General features: G+C 44.6%; 1 protein-coding gene across 3 annotated transcripts in view; it reads left to right on the top strand.

The window, feature by feature from the left end:
* The window catches only part of NR3C1 (nuclear receptor subfamily 3 group C member 1), a 775,966-nt gene that overhangs the window by 553,203 nt on the left and 206,510 nt on the right, over positions 1–16,253 (top strand). For all 3 annotated transcript variants that reach the window (XM_086931650.1, XM_086931651.1, XM_086931649.1), the window contains exon 5: positions 10,255–10,533. In XM_086931650.1, the coding sequence (XP_086787776.1) occupies positions 10,255–10,533 (279 nt within the window). The remainder of the gene's footprint in view (positions 1–10,254; positions 10,534–16,253) is intronic.

The raw sequence follows: 16,253 nt of genomic DNA, 5'->3' as shown, positions 1-16,253 counted from the left end.
ACTTTTTGAACTTTAGTCAGTCTAGTCCGGGAGGCCATAAACTGAGTTGTATGAATCAGTACTGGAGATCACTTCAATAAGCAAAAGTGTACTCTCTTGTGGCAAAAGCAATTGGTGTATGATTGTATGAGCTACTCGTAAGTGGAAGTACATATTTATTTTAAGACAGTGTATCTGTGTAATAATACACCTTCAAACATCAGGAACAACACCCAGTTTTCAGACTTTGATGAGGGCTATGAAGCTGGGCCCATAGATGGAGGCCAGTCGAATGTATATGAGGCCGGATCACTACTTTAAGAGAAGTACTTGATGTATTATTCTGAACACCATTCTGGTTCATCTAACAAAAAAAGAGTATGAGAATTACATAACGAAGAAGACCGAGAAACATGTCAGATTTTGGTAAATCCTCCTGGCTCTGGCTTCAGGTGCAGTGGACCACAATCTAACTGAGTCTAGCTCAACAGGTTGATGAAGTCAACACAGCCTAATATAGCTCTAAAGTCCAACCGCCTATAGACCTTTCCTGATGGTTCCATGTTTGACAGGCTGACTGAGGAGTGTGGATTTGTGCTTCAGCTCACAATAGATGATGATCACATTCCTACTCTAGGCCGTTGCAGTTTTGATTCCTTTTCTTCACCAATGTTCTGAGGGATACAGTAGATCTTGGAAGCCAAAATCGGGAACTGCCTAAAAAGGGTCTGATTTACTTGTCAACACTGACAGTTAAGTGAGTTTCCTCAGCACATCACTATTTGTGGCCAAGAATCATACATTCGCAGGAGGATGGGCAGGGCATCACAGTACCCTGAAGAAATCAACTTTGTTCCTTTTGAGATGCAAGTTGTTTCATTAGAAGTTTGTCAATAATACAGGTCTTGTCTACAGGGCTGTCTGGGTGCTCTTAAGTTCTTGGTGGGTCGAACTTCAGGCTACCCTTATTATAGAGGCTATTGTTCGAATATCTGTGGCCATCTGCATATGGCCTGGGCTAATGCAGCTTGGAACCTGGGCCTTTCTCTTGAAGACTTCGGACAGAGAGCTTTATGTGTTTGGTTGTATTCACATGATGTAGCCAAAGACCTAATTTAGATGGAAAGGCCTTTGGCAATTCTAGACATGGCTATGGCGTCATTACTGTGCTAGCGAAACTCTGCTGTCTCTCGGGCACACCCAGCGTGGCTCTCCTATACCTGTCTGACTGTCTAGAATTGGCCATGTGTTCGAGCAGGGGTGCGGGAAAGGGAATTGCTTACAACATTTAAAGAACGATTATCAGGTCTCAGAACTGGACAAATGAAAGTTCACCTTCTACTGTTTAGCAAGATCTCCCTGTCTCTGATGTTTGCCACCTTTACATGCCATTTGACTGCAGCACACTCTCAGACCATGGTTTCAGCTAGCATGATCAAAGCTACAGCTTCTAAAGTCTGTGACCTTGGATCAATAACTTATGTGCTAATATGAATTCATCTGGACTACCACATTGTCCACTGTGCACATTGAGAAATAGTCCACTGGAAGATTACTATTTGCCAGAGTTATAAAGCGCATAGCTACCCACAAAGTGTTTGCCAGCATTTTCACCTGTACAGTGAGGTCCCTTCTGTGTTTGGTAAAAGAGACTCTCAATTATTTAAAAAAAAATACGGGCTACCTTGCCATTCCTAACATGTTATTTTACAAAGTGTGCAGGGGGCACAATTAGGTCCCTTAGTTGAGGTATTCTATATGTCCTCTTTAGTGCATAAGTGAGCTGGTGTGTGTTGTGTATCTTGATTGTCCTTCGCCCATTGTCCCACCACTTATGGGTAGCCCAGCATGTGACGACATGCATGCTGAACTAGATAAACACTGGCTCCTGGTGGGAGTTCTACCTGTGGCTCTGCACCTGATTTAAAGGAATAACCAGACGTCTGTGTGTCATTCATCTGCCAACTGGTAACTTGCTTCACTCTTCAAAGAAATCATTGAATCCAAAGCCTTCGAGACTTAATTTTTCTCAGAAATCATGAATGACCAGAAGTGCCAAACAAAATTACTGTGCAAATATAAAATAATGAAATTTGTCCCCTCAAAAGAATCCAGCAGCTTAATAAAGTTTGGACAAAGTCATTTTAAAGTGATAATAGTCTAATAAACGCATTTGTGCTTGACCTCCCCATAGGTTTGGAACAATGTATAATTAATACTCAGTCTGACCGGTGCTCCAGAGCTTATCATCTCAACTGCTGCCAGGACAATCGCCTAGCTTTTACACTGGGTCAGTGCTTCACCTTCCTGGAGTTATTGGCCCTCCACTGTATTCATATAATCTGCTGAGACTTGGAAGAAAGCCAACTGTTGCTTTCTCCTCCCTATTTGAGCAACCAAAAGTAAAACTGGACATCTACTTTGTGACATTCCTCGTAGAGTCCCTCGTTCATGTGAAAAACCCAGTCCCCAAGAGTAGTCTGTCACATCAAAATAAGGACCAAGAAAATTCCCATCATGAAGGTATCATGGCAGACATAGCCAACAAAGTAACATTGAAGAATAAAATGGAGTGTAACCCGTTTGAGGCTATAAATGTGCGTCACAACTAAGCATGGGTGAAATTTAAGTTACACCGCTGTAATAGTGCGTCATTTTGTTAACTTTGCATTGAGCCGAATATGCAAAATGTCATGTAATTGTGCTAATATGCCACATCGCATAATCATGCACCATTTGTGGAAAAAATGTAGAGTAAGCCCATGGGAGCAACGCAAACGATCAGGATGCGAGTGGCTGCTGTTTGCAGAGGTAGTGATTTATTGCACACTTTTTAGGGCAAAATATGTCTTAGCTGCCAAAATGGATGTGAGGATGCTTTCCACGCTAAAATCTAGCACAAACGGATGGTTTTGAATTTCATGTAATTGAGCATCATTTTTGGGGAAATTTCACGTAACTAGGCAAATTTTGCACACTCAAAGCTGCCAAACATCGCAGCACACAGATATACTGGCAATTGAACCTTGTCTTCTCTTTGAACAGTAAACCATTCACCCAACAATCCCAGGGCAAGACAAGGCTTCCATTTTTCCCTCACGCCCTGCCTTGCATAAGGGTTGTCAGAGGGTTGTTTGGCTTATCACACTGAAGTACAGAAAGATCGGATGTTTTTACACAACAATCCGGCCCAGGCATTCGTTCGGAGCAGAGGGAAGCGCGATGCAAGTTACAGCAAGTGCGGCTCCAGTAGAAGAAAATTGCTATAATATTATGTGATTTTGTCAGGAGAAATGGCTGTTTCGTGATTACCATGCTGTGGTAAAAATTGCACGAGATACTGCCATCAGGGTGCGTAAATGTGTGTGCCAGTGAACCCCTGCCCAGGTATTCACATGAATAGCAAGCCCAGAAGCCCAGCCTGCGCACTGCTGCACCTAATTACAGCCTTGGGTATTGACTGCATAGGAGGAAACTGGTTTATGGAAAAGACCAGGTGTTTTTATAGTGTCTGTGATTTTCCATTTAGCTGGTCCCAAGCACTCTGTCTTAGCAGATAAGGGAACTGAATCCCATGGCCGCATTGGGCCCCTTCTCAAAGGTGTTTGTGGACTCTAGTTCAGCTTTGCCTAAGTAGGCTGCTTTGCCGATCAGAAAACGTGTTTTTACTCACGTAAAAAGATAAATCGCACGAATATGTTCTGAGTGAGCATTCAAGGGTAAGAAAGACTTAAAGGGTTAGTGATTTTGGGATTACGACCAACTTTTATTGACCCAGTAGGTCCCAGTTTGAAAACCATTCATGATTTAGGAATACATCCCTTTCTATGTCAGAAATTGGAAGGGAGCCCCTCCAATTTGGTGGTGGTCTATTTATTCCTCGAGGTGAAAAAATATTAATACCGGGACGTAATTAAAAAGAAGAAATTATGGCTGTCACTGCCACTCATACAATAGTGGTGTATACAGTTGTGCATGCGAAAGTACCTTCAAATGAATGGAAATGGAAATACACAAATGTTTTCCAACATCATCCCTAAAAACCTGTGCGTTATATCTCTTACAGAGTACTCATGAAAACTTTTCTTGAGTTCCTCAAAATCTGTAAATCGACTCCAAGCATAGAAGTAAATCTGCAGGTTTAGTCACCAATTTTTGTAACAATTGACAGCAGTGCGTGTTCAATAGTTAGTCAATTTGATCAGGCAGGGGAAGCCAGGATTAGAACAGTAGTTCCCTAGTCAGTAGCTCCCTAGTCAGTTGCAAAGCCTCTAGCACATCCCAAGGGTGTAGATAAACGTACAGATGTGACGGCCTCTGATGACTGTATTACATCAGGAAGCTGCTTTGCTTTATGTGTTGAAAATGTAAGCAGCTCGAGCTAAGATGTGTATGGGAAATGTGGGGAACCTGCTCAGATCTCATCATAGACACATTAGCTTTTTATCCTTACTAAGTCAACAATGACAGTACCAAGTTAAATCGAGTAATGATGAATGCATCCATAAAGGTTCTGTGTGAAGTGCTATGGGTATTTTATTATCTGTAAGAGATTGATTCATTCTGTACACCCTGAACGTCTGATGATTTCATCTCCTGCTGGAATTTTTAAACTTCAGTCCGGGCAATATGTGGGTTCCTCGACCTACTGTGGAGAGACTTTGCCCGCCTTTTTAACATGTGAATACACGGATGAGTTGGCAAATAGTCCTCCACTCCATGAGCGAAAATGAGAGCTCAAGACGCAGCCTCTCCTTTGCTCCTCAGAGATTGTGTTTGCTAGTAGGGGGAGAGGCAGAGGCCTAAAACACTCCCATAAAGCCAAACTGCAAGGGTTTATGACAACATAGTCTGATTGTCCATGCTGATAGCTAGGGTGGTGGACCACAAAGCAATACCTCTACTCTGGTCCTATCCAAAGCTAATTTGCCCCTCCTCTCTCTGCGTCAGAGTAAAAGAGAAGGTAGAGTCCCCACTGTGTGAGCGTAGTATTTCCCACCAGTAGACCCAATTAATGACGCATGATGTGTCTGATCCTCCAGTGTACCCATCAACAGGTGGCTTTACAAGTGGATTCAGAAACACGACTCACATACAGTGTTGCTGAGGCACTTCTAAAGTCAGTTAGCGGCTTGCAGCACTTACACGCATCAGTGAATCTTCTAGGTTCAACGTGTCGGGCCTCTCCTATAAGTGGTAATGGCCCTCAGCCAGGGCCGGTCCTAGAACTTCTGGGGCCCCGGGCGAAAGGGAAGATGTGAGGCCCCTCTAATTTGCATGTAACATCCAGTCGCGGCCGGCATGACTCGCAGGTGGGGGGTCTCGCGGGGATCTTGCGGGAGGGTACGCAGGGGGGTTAATATAAAACTAAACTTCCCTTTCCGGGTCTGGTGTCGTCTCTGCTCTCCTGCAGCCTCCCTTCCCTTTCCTAAGCCAATCACAAAGCTGAAATGACAGCGTTGTGATTGGTCCGGACGGTGACCAGCCAGACCAAAAAGGCCAGAGTGCGCATGACTGGTTTGGTCGGCCCCAGAGGGCCGACCAAACAGTCAGAGCCCTTAGCAGTGTGCAAGCCACTCCTCCATTGCCATAGAGCAGAACCCTCCCCCAACCAAACACTTCTGCTTTCTCGCAGTGCAAGAAGCAGAAACATAAAATTTTAGTTTTAGCATTTCATGTTTCTGCTTCTCGCTCTGCAAGAAAGCAGTGGGGCGACGCTCCTCCGCCTTAGTGGAGGAGCCATCCTTGGTAACATCACACGAAGTGACATCACAGATAGTGACATCGCAGAACTATTGATCTTATTTGGCATCACTAAAGAGATCGAATGTGGATATCAGTAACATGGATAAAAAGATAAATATACAAATTAAATAAGTCCATATATTTTAAAACTGTATTAAATGGATTACATTTGTCACTAGGATGGAAAAGCTAGGTTAAGGTCTACAAGAAAGATGGATATTTGTTACTCATGTTAATTGATTGTTTCCAGATGACTGCATGATAAACATTCCAGTTCTGTCTCATAAAGGGGGGCGATCCTGTGGAGGTAATGAGGGGCGGGATCATTCAAAATATAAAATTACACAAGAGAAAACCACTCACACCATGGATATAATTGCAAATTTCAAAAGGCTCCCTTGTCTTTCTGTGCCATTATTGTGCTACCTTAGGATGACATTAATACTTAGTAATTTGTTTTAACGTAAATCCTCTCACCAGGATCCCAGAGTCATAGGACAATCTTTTTTATGTGTGGGCTGTTTACTCGGCAGAACTATGTTATGTGCAAAAACACAACACATATAATACAAAATTACAAGACACCATTGCAAACAAATAAAGTTTGTACATGAATAAAAAAGACTTAAAACAACCGAGACCACTGCTAAATCATACATTGACTTGAAGGTATGCTTCAGATTGAAGTGGTTTTCAAATCGGCGTTTTTGATTGGGTGTTAGAACTGTAGGAAGTAGAAGTTGTTGGCTTTAGCGCTGGTGGAGCCCTATGCGACAATGTTTGTTTCCCCCCTCCTCCCAATGACTCGCTCTGCCATGGATTCCCGCACTACCACCCTTTAACAGTGTCCCTCAAGTCTCCACAACCACATTCTTGCTCAGATGCATTCAATTTGATTTACAGCGCCACTGACATCAGTGTAGGGCAGGGGTCTCCAAACCGGTCCTGGAGGGCCGGATCCATACCAGATTTTTTGGATATCCCCATTGAGATACATGTAGTAATTTTAAAAATCTGGCACGGATCCGGCCCTCCAGGACCGGTTTGGAGACCCCTGGTGTAGGGTGTCAGAGAACTTTATATCACACACATTACACAGAGACAATCAATCATACGTCTGTAAATCACAAAAGGTAATGTTACATAAGACAAAGGACTACAAGGTGTAGGAGTCACATGTCAATCCTACTAGTAGGCAGTATAGTTTAATAGCGATTTATCTGGAGAAACACAAACTCTGGATTTAGAACGTAATACCATAGTTGGGGATTCTCTTTAATAACCAGAATTGATTTCTGTCCAAATGAACCCTTTTTGCATCATTTGGATAATCAAAGACTGGGGGAAAAAACATAACGCTCTAATGTATACCTTCTGTGTTTGCATGTAGCTCTTAGATGTAGCTCATTGTTCTGTGTTAGGAGTATGACTTATAAACTGCAAGTAACAATGGGATCTCTGACAAAAGCAGTAACCCACTGGCCTATTTACATCATGTTGACATAGTGATCTGCACGGTACATGTTCTTTGGAGCAGGCACATTAACCCTCTGCTCTACCGTTTCACAAGTCAAAACTTCCACCTGACGAAACTCTATCTTTCTCAAGGAAGAAACATTAATCACCGGAGATATCATGATATTTTTATTGTTGCCGAAAATTGTTGGAGGCAAGGAAGGAGGCGGCAAGTGCTTTTAAAAACAAAATATACTCAAAAACATTACGACCCCACCCACAGTCAGCTCAGTGCGATCTCACCGGTCACCCGCCCTAGAGCCTCCCTGCTCAAGGGTCCTGTGACCTCAGTGACAGAGTCACTGTTGCTCTAAGGTGTGCTGCTTCATAGGCCTGCCCACAAGACTGGAAGTGAGCTTCAATAGGGGTTGTAGTGGACAGGCTTTCAAGGTTAACTCGCACTTGCCATCGCTATGGTCCACCTGCTGGTGCTCAGACACCATTCTTCTAAGGTCTTTCGGGGCCTTCTAAGGTCTAGCATGGGAATGTGCTCTCGCAGGAGCAGGTCTGGTGGACTGGTCATGAAGGCTGAACCTGGTTCCAAAGTTCCAAATTTGGCAGCTCTGACCATAGTGCCACATCCTCTCCCCCACTGACCACCGTACTGCCCCACTGAGAGAAACTCGCACTGTCTTCACCTACAACCCAATTGCGCCCCGCAATAAACACCTCGATGCAACACAATCTAAATTATGCACTAGACAAGAGCAAAATGAGCCTAAAATAAAAGTAACATACTGGAAAAAGCAAACAGTCATAGGGAATGCAAGATTAAGTACAGCATGTGAAATGTAAGCATGAATAACATGCTAACCTCAACGCTTTTACACTCACTGTTCAGAATCAGTGAGTGCTTTTCCATGAAAAGGTAAGGACTTGACTACAGGACCAGAAGGGACCCTTTTCAATGTCCATTGCTTAGATCCTTACAAAATATAAGCAGGATGGTTTAAAAAGACCACATTTGTGAACACAGAGCTGCGGCATGCATTTTGTTTTCCTATCCTCCCATCAAACGGGTATGGCACAGTACCTCCAGGAATGGGGTGCTTCCTCACTCGGAACAAAAAATGCTGTTCAGAGAAATACAAGAAAACAAAAGTAGTGCTTCACTGGCAAACACTGTAAAGTGGCACTAACGTGTTTTGGGTGTGAATAAAATCAATCTGGCCCCTTTTCGACACACTCTGGTCTTGCTCTCCTTCCCGATGCTGCACTTTGGAAGTGAAAAATCTTAGAAAGAGACTACCTTCCCAGCAAGAGTTTCTTTTTTGGATACATTTCACAGGGGTTCAAATAATGGAAGGAGGGAGTAATGGCTACAAAGCCCAGGGAAGGGGGGCCCCACATCTGGGCCTTGCAGCTTGCTCTAGCAGTCTAGTGCTTAGAGGCCCAGGGAAAGGGGCCCCTCCCCTGCCCCTTCGAAGCAATACCAAGGCATTTCACAAAACCCTGCTCTACCACGGCAGTCGTAAATGCATTTTAAATGCATATTCTCATTAAAAAAAACTGGGTGTTGCAAATGTTTTAAAAAGCCAGTGATCTGGCTGCTCCCTCCACCCTTCACCCACCTCTCCTTACCTATGTTCGGCTGTTCCTGGACTCAAAGGGGCATTCTGTCGCCTAGGAACAAAATGCAGAAACGGAATGGCTGGTACTTAACAGAGGTGCTGCCGCGCCCCTGACACTGTGAGCCAACATAATTGCAGTCCCCTCTCTGTTTGTCCTCCCTCCCCCTCCCCCACCCCCAGAAATCTCACAAGGCCCGGACCAGCAAGGTCGAGACATCTTGATGTGTATTGCGATTGTGTGGGAGGGGGCCCTGGAGGAGCAGATGGCAAAGGGGGCCCCACATCTGCACCTTGCAGCCTGGTCGAGAGCTGTGAGGGCCCCCTGTCCTGGACTTCGAAGCACTGGATAATGGACACGTCCCAGTGCAAGGGGCCCCACGCCTAACCTTACAGCCTGATTTAGTGCTTTGAGGCCCAGGGGATAAGGAAAACCTCTCCTGTGCCTCAAAGCAGTAGTGAGCCACTTTGCTGAGCACAAGTGCCACCATTGCCTCCTTAACGTTTGTTCTTGTGTTTGAGTTGTCTTCCAATAATTGCAGTATTTTACCTCTACTTCTACTTTGTACGCTTTTGTAACCTGTACCCATGTCACTTTTTCCTCCTGTAATGTACCGTTTGCTACCTGTTGTATTTTCTTTGCTCACAATTGTCACTTTTTTTGCCTCATGTAACTTAACGTTTGCTTTTGTAATTTGTTCGCTTGGAATTTTCTCCTCATGTATAAGTACTGTTCCTATTGTGAAGCGCTCTGACACCTTCTGGTAAAGTCAGCGCGAGTTAAAAACGCATAAAATAAATAAACACTGCCCTACTGTGGCAGTCTGAGCTAGATGCTCCCCCCTCCCCTCATCAACCTCTCCTTATCTGCTGATGTCTGGCTCATCGTGGAAACAAAAGGGCCATCTATCTCCTGGAGAGGAAATACACAAAGGGCAGACAAGTTCTTCAATACAGGATTTTAACAGAGGAGCTGCCCCGCCCTTGTTCTGGAGAGCTGCCGTAATTATTGGCTTTGAGGCTCTCACATCCTCTACCCCTTGTTTACCCTCCCCCCACCTTTCACACCCAAGAATGCCGCCCTGAACAGCGAGGTCAAGACACCTTGCTCGGCTCACAAATACATTAGCAATGTGATCGAGTTGGGGAGGGGGGCCTCGGAGAATAGGTGAGCTGCATGTGAACGTGTGAAAGCGGGGGCCCCCTATTATTGTGCTGAGCGCGAGGCCCTGGGCAGCTGCCCACACTGCCCATGCCTAGCGCCGGCCCTGCCCTCAGCGATTGTGGTGTTCTCATGTTGTCAGCTCGATATTTGTTTCTTGCTGGTTTGGCGTTGCTGACCCTGTAATGCATCTTTTCACTGATTAGTCTAAAAGTCCAACTGTCAGTTATCCGTTTGATGCTTGTGTTTAATTGAGCTATTTTTCTTTTAATAAATGTTTTGCAGCCCGAAAAACCAAAAAGAAGATTAAAGGGATCCAGCAGGCCAGTCCTGCGCAGATGAGAGACAGCTCAGATAGTCCGCAGTTGAAGGCCATGGTCCCAGCCTCCATGCCACAGTTAACGCCCACCTTGATTTCCCTGTTGGAAGTCATCGAGCCTGAAGTATTGTACGCCGGCTATGACAGTACCTTACCAGACACATCTTGGAGGATCATGTCCAGTCTCAACATGCTTGGAGGGCGGCAAGTTATTGCGGCAGTGAAATGGGCAAAGGCAATACCAGGTACTTCATGAATATAATGTTGAATGTATTGATTAAGGTATCTTTTAACATATAAGTTATAACATTGGATAGATAACATAGAGTAGGAGAGATGAGGCCAGTGGTAGAGTTGCCAACTTAGGAACTTGGTCCGAAATCTGGTCTGTGCTCAACAACATGTGATTATATATGTGATATATATATATATATGTATATGTATGTGTGTGTGTGTATATATTTCTCCAGTATTCAATCTTTAATAGATTCACATGCTTGTATCTTCCCTGTCGTCATGGTGGGAGTCTTCCGGTAAATAATAACCATAGCAGTAGAAGAAAAAACTGCCTGGAAACCATAGAGTAGTGAAACAATAGGTAACCTCTCCTCCTCATTATGTGGCCCAAGCTACAGCCAATCAGCTGCCAGCACCAGCCTACACCATTCCCAGCAGAGCCACCATACCTCAGATTTCCAACCACCTTCGTGTGAGAAGGAGTCTTCTGAGCTCAGCTCAGTTTTACTCTCTACATTGAATTTTGACCTTCACAGTTGGAAGTCAGGTACTGTCTTGTAAGGATTATTACATTCAAAATGTCTGAAGGCTCCAAGAAGAGACTTTTCAGAGCTTGCAGGTCTTGTGGCAAAGCCAGATTATTTTCTGAGGACCCACACAAGGAATGCTTGTACTGCTTGTACCCTAAGCATATCCCTAAGGACTGCAACTATTGCCGGACCTTCTCTGCCAAAACCCTTAAGGATAGAGAAGCTCGCCTCTTATTATGGCTTCAAAAGAAAAAATCTACAGACTCGGAGTCTGAGGGGGAAGCCAAGGGGCACACCTCTAAGAAACAGAAAAGAGTGTCCTCTGAGGAAAAAGGAGATGTGAAGAAACATAAAGCAGGAAAAACCAAGGAAGGTGAACCTTCTTCTTCTCTCCCTCCAACTCCTCTCAAGCCTTCCTCAGAAAAGAAGGCTCCATCGACGCTTCCGTTGACTAAATCTGCGGAAATTCCAGTCAGATCGCCGACGAGATCGTTGCCGACCTCGACGACGACCATCTCGTCGACGAAGACGACCATCTCGACGACGACAGCCTCGTCGACATCGATGACGAATCCGTCGACGGTGAGTACCAGACCCTCGTCGACGGCAAGATCTTCGTCGACGACCATCCCGTCGACGATGCAGGTGATGGTTCCGTTGACTGCCCCGTCGACGGTCCCGTTTACGACGAGAAAATCGTCGACGATGCCTGCATTTTTAACGATGATGACTTCAACATACATCTCCATAAAAAAGATTGCTCCGTCGGCGGGCTAAAAAGGAGAGTTTTCCACTCCGAAGATTTCACCTCTACTTCCTTCTACCATACTGGATTGCCAGGAATCTGAGGAGGAAGGTCCCTATGGCGTTGCCTGTAGTCCTTCGCAGCTTCATATTAAAAGCCAGGACTCGGATGAGGAAGACTTTCAAGAGGTCCAGGAGTATTTCTCTTTCAAAGATCGCCCGGTCAGAGGCCAAAAGAGATAGGAGTCTTTTCATCAGGCTTACCACTATGAGGACGAAGAGGAAGTGGATACTTCTGTTCAGGAAGAAGCTATGTCAGTGCCCGTATCTTTGATATCAGACTTAAGACACATGATTGACAGCTATTACCGTCCCTTTCCGGAAGATAATGCTACAGCCTCTTCCACTGCCTCTGCTACTGTCTCTCAACCTGTGAAAGAAACACCCCTAGTTCAGCCACCTCCTCCACCTCAACGGACGTATGTCCAAAAGGTTATAACAATTCGGGATGATTTGAATGATTCAGATCTTAACGATCAAGAGGAGGAAGGAGAAATTCCTCAAGATGATGTGGTTGGGAACGAATGGGACCAATATATAGATCCAACTTCCCCGGTGTCACCATTGTCTCAAGCAAGCTCTCCACCAGAGGACAAAGCCAACTTTCACGATCTGATAGGAAAAGCGGCTAAGAGATTCCAACTTACTATGCCTGTTAAGGAAAGCAAATGTTTCCTTTACGACTTCAAAGAGTCTTCTAGGAAGTCTGTAAGAGCCATTCCAATGATTCAACATGTCTGGGATGAAGGACTCAAGCTGATGAAGAATCCAGCTTCAGTTCCAGCATCTATACCCAAGCTGGATAAGAATTATCATGCTACAGAAACGGCTCCAGCATGTCTTATTGGTCATCCTCGACCGGAGTCGGTTGTGACTCAAGCAGCGCAGAAGCATTCCAAGAATCCAATGGCAACATGCTTTGCACCCCCTGATAAGGAGGGCAAGAAAATGGACGGCATAGGTAAACGCTTTGCAGTAATGGCAGCAGCATCAATCAAAGCCGCTAACGCGATGGCACTTCTGAGCCGGTTTAATAGACAGATGTGGTCTGACATCGCAACACTACTGTCGCATCTTCCGGATGACAAGAAAGAGGAGGCGAATTCAATTCTGCAGGATGGACCCAGGGCGGTGTTGGAGTCCATAGACGTAGCAATGGACATAGCGTCTATTGCTTTTCGCCAGATGGCTGGGGCGGTAACCCTACGGAGGCAAGGATGGCTCAAGGCAACATCCTTTAGACCTGAGGTCAAGTCTAAAATCTTGGACATGTCATTTGATGGCAAAAGCCTTTTCACTAAGCATATTGATGAGGCGCTGCCGGGGGATTAAAGCAGACACTGACACTGCTAGATCCTTGGGATCATTGCAGCAAGGCCGTTATCAGTCATTTCGCGGCAGAGTATCCAGAGGACATTTTCAACAGCGTTCCTCTTACCAGTCTAAGAGGTACCAACCGTACAATCAGCAGGGATACCGTCAGTACTCCTCCAACCAGCAGTATCGGTCCTCGAATACTTCTTTCCAACAACAAGGAAGGAGAAAATCTGCTGCCAGAGGAAAACAAGACTCTGGTCGCAGACAGTGATGTTCTTGAGGCGCCTCCAACACCGTTTCAGATCAACCAGTTCCACTACCTATCTCAGTTTCTTCCGCATTGGCAGTCCATAACATCGGACAGATGGGTATTAGACATCATTACACAGGGTCACACCCTGGAATTCTCAAAAAAACCTCCAAATCGTCCACCTCTCTGCAGAGTTCAACAACATCTAGCAGCTCTCAAAGCAGAGATCTTATCACTCATACTGAAAGGAGCGATAGAGGAAGTCCCATCAAACCAGCAGGGAACAGGCTTTTATTCACATTTCTTCCTAATAAGGAAAAAAAGCATTCTTCAAAATGGAGGCAGGTACTGGACCTCAGAGATCTGAACAAATACATAAAGAAAATTTCATTCCGCATGCTGTTCTTACAGGAAATTCTTCTACAACTTCGCAAGGGAGACTACATGGTCTCTCTAGACCTGTTGGATGCATACTTCCACATTCCGATCCACAAAAAACACAAAAAGTATATTCGATTCACGGTGGCGGGGCGCCATTACCAGTTCAAGGTGTTGCCTTTCGGCCTGAAGTCTGCCTCCAGAGTATTCACAAAATGCATGGCTCCAATAGCGGCACATCTAAGGCAGCAAGGTCTCCAAATTTTCCCTTATTTGAACGACTGGTTGATAAAAGGACCATCGTACCAAGCAACACAAAGATCTTTATGGATTTGCATGGATCTTTTTCAAAGATTAGGCCTTCAGATAAACAGAGAAAAGTCATTTCTACTTCCGACATGTTCCCTACAATTCCTAGGAGCAATCTTAGAAACTCAGGAAGTAAAAGCGTACCCATCAGAGGAACGAGTAACAAAAATCCTGAATCTGACTGCATCTCTGACATCAAAAAAGTTCACTTCCATCAGGATATTCAAGTCATTACTGGGAATGATGTCCTCCTGTATCCCATTGATTCCCAACTGCCGTTTACAGATGAGACCACTGCAAGAAGCTCTGGATAAACAATGGGTTCAAGCTCTGGGTTCCTTTGACGACAAGCTGATCTTAACCTGTCAGATGAAACGAGCAATGTCATGGTAGGGTATCAGGAGCAACCTGACAAAGGGCCTGTTATTCGAACCACAATCACCAAGTTACGTCATGACATCAGACGCTTCATTGCGAGGTTGGGAAGCACATCTGCAGGACCTAGAGATTCAAGGCCTTTGGTCTCCTCAAAAGGCAAAACTTCACATCAATCTCTTGCAATTGAAAGCTGTTTTCCTGGGCCTTCAGGCCTTCCTTCCCAGAATCCAAGGTTCATCGGTCTTAGTGCGGACGGACAGTACTACAACAATGTTTTACCTTCACAAGCAGGGTGGCACAAGATCAAAGCTCCTATCGAGACAGGCACAAAAAATCTGGACTTGGCTTCTGCGTCACAAAATATCTCTGCAAGTGGAACATGTTCCAGGGATAGAAAACACAAAAGCGGATCTGTTAAGCAGGTCTTCCAACGTTTGCCACGAGTGGGAACTATGTCAAGTCCAACTGAATCGGATTTTCAACTTGTGGGGCAAGCCAAGTTTGGACCTGTTCGCAACTCAGAGCAACAAAAAAAGGCAAGCATTATGCCAGCAGGTTCCCTCAGCAGGGTTCGAGAGAGAATGCTCTTCATCTTCGATGGACAGGGATGTTTGCTTATGCCTTCCCTCCCTTTGGAGGGAAGGCATAAAAGAAATGGAAATCAGATGCAGCAGTGGGACAAGCGGTACTGCAACATCTTTTTAAATAAGGTACAGGTTTATGAATTTTCTGCTGTTTTTTCTATATAATGTTGTTTTTCTGCACGAATGACTGTAATGACAAAGGTTAGTTGTTCGTACCTTTTGATTCTTAATGAGTTCTTTTTTATAAAAGGAGTTTATGACACACAGACCCGATAAAAAAGGGGGTCTAGCCTAGAAACGCTCTGACAACAAGGACGGCTATCTACTCTGATACAAGCATGTGAATCTATGAAAGATTGAATACTGAAGAAAGAACTAGTTACTTACCTGTACACTATGGTTCTCCAGTATTATCTTTCATAGATTCACATGCGGCCGCCCACCTCCCCGTTTCTGCTAGGTAGACCACCCTTTATCTCTGGTTTCCTGCATTGCTCACTCTTGGGCGGTAGGAAATCTGAGGTATGGTGGCTCTGCTGGGAATGGTGTAGGCTGGTGCTGGCAGCTGATTGGCTGTAGCTTGGGCCACATAATGAGGAGGAGAGGTTACCTATTGTTTCACTACTCTATGGTTTACAGGCAGTTTTTTCTTCTACTGCTATGGTTATTATTTACCGGGAGACTCCCACCATGACGACGGGGAAGATACAAGCATGTGAATCTATGAAAGATAATACTGGAGAACCATAGTGTACAGGTAAGTAACTAGTTCTATATATATATATACACAAAGAAGAGAGGCAATTATCAAGAGGATTCTAACAGTTAACACAATCAGTATTGCGTTTGAAAACATAAATACGATGCAAGATGTCTTTGTTTCTTATGTGGTCTTGTACTTCTTTTATTCATTCCTTGTCAACAGACATGAACATTTCTGCACAGTTCTTTTTTTGTATATATGTATTGACTAATGAAAGGCTAATGATGGTGGCTAATCTTTTGAGGTGGACATTTGTCGAGGATGGAGTGATTTACCTGTGATATATAACACACGTAGTGGTGCGGCAACGAGTGTCCCTTGCTGCCATTGCCTGTTTAGTCTATCATGTGATTCTAGTCCAATCACTTAACCTCCCTGTATCCAAAAAAGAAAATGTGTTACACAGTCTAGTTCT

The sequence above is a fragment of the Lissotriton vulgaris genome, chromosome 7, assembly GCF_964263255.1.
Source record: "Lissotriton vulgaris chromosome 7, aLisVul1.2, whole genome shotgun sequence".
In the NCBI taxonomy this organism is placed as follows: Eukaryota; Metazoa; Chordata; class Amphibia; order Caudata; family Salamandridae; genus Lissotriton; species Lissotriton vulgaris.
This window is presented reverse-complemented; position numbering and strand designations above follow the sequence as displayed.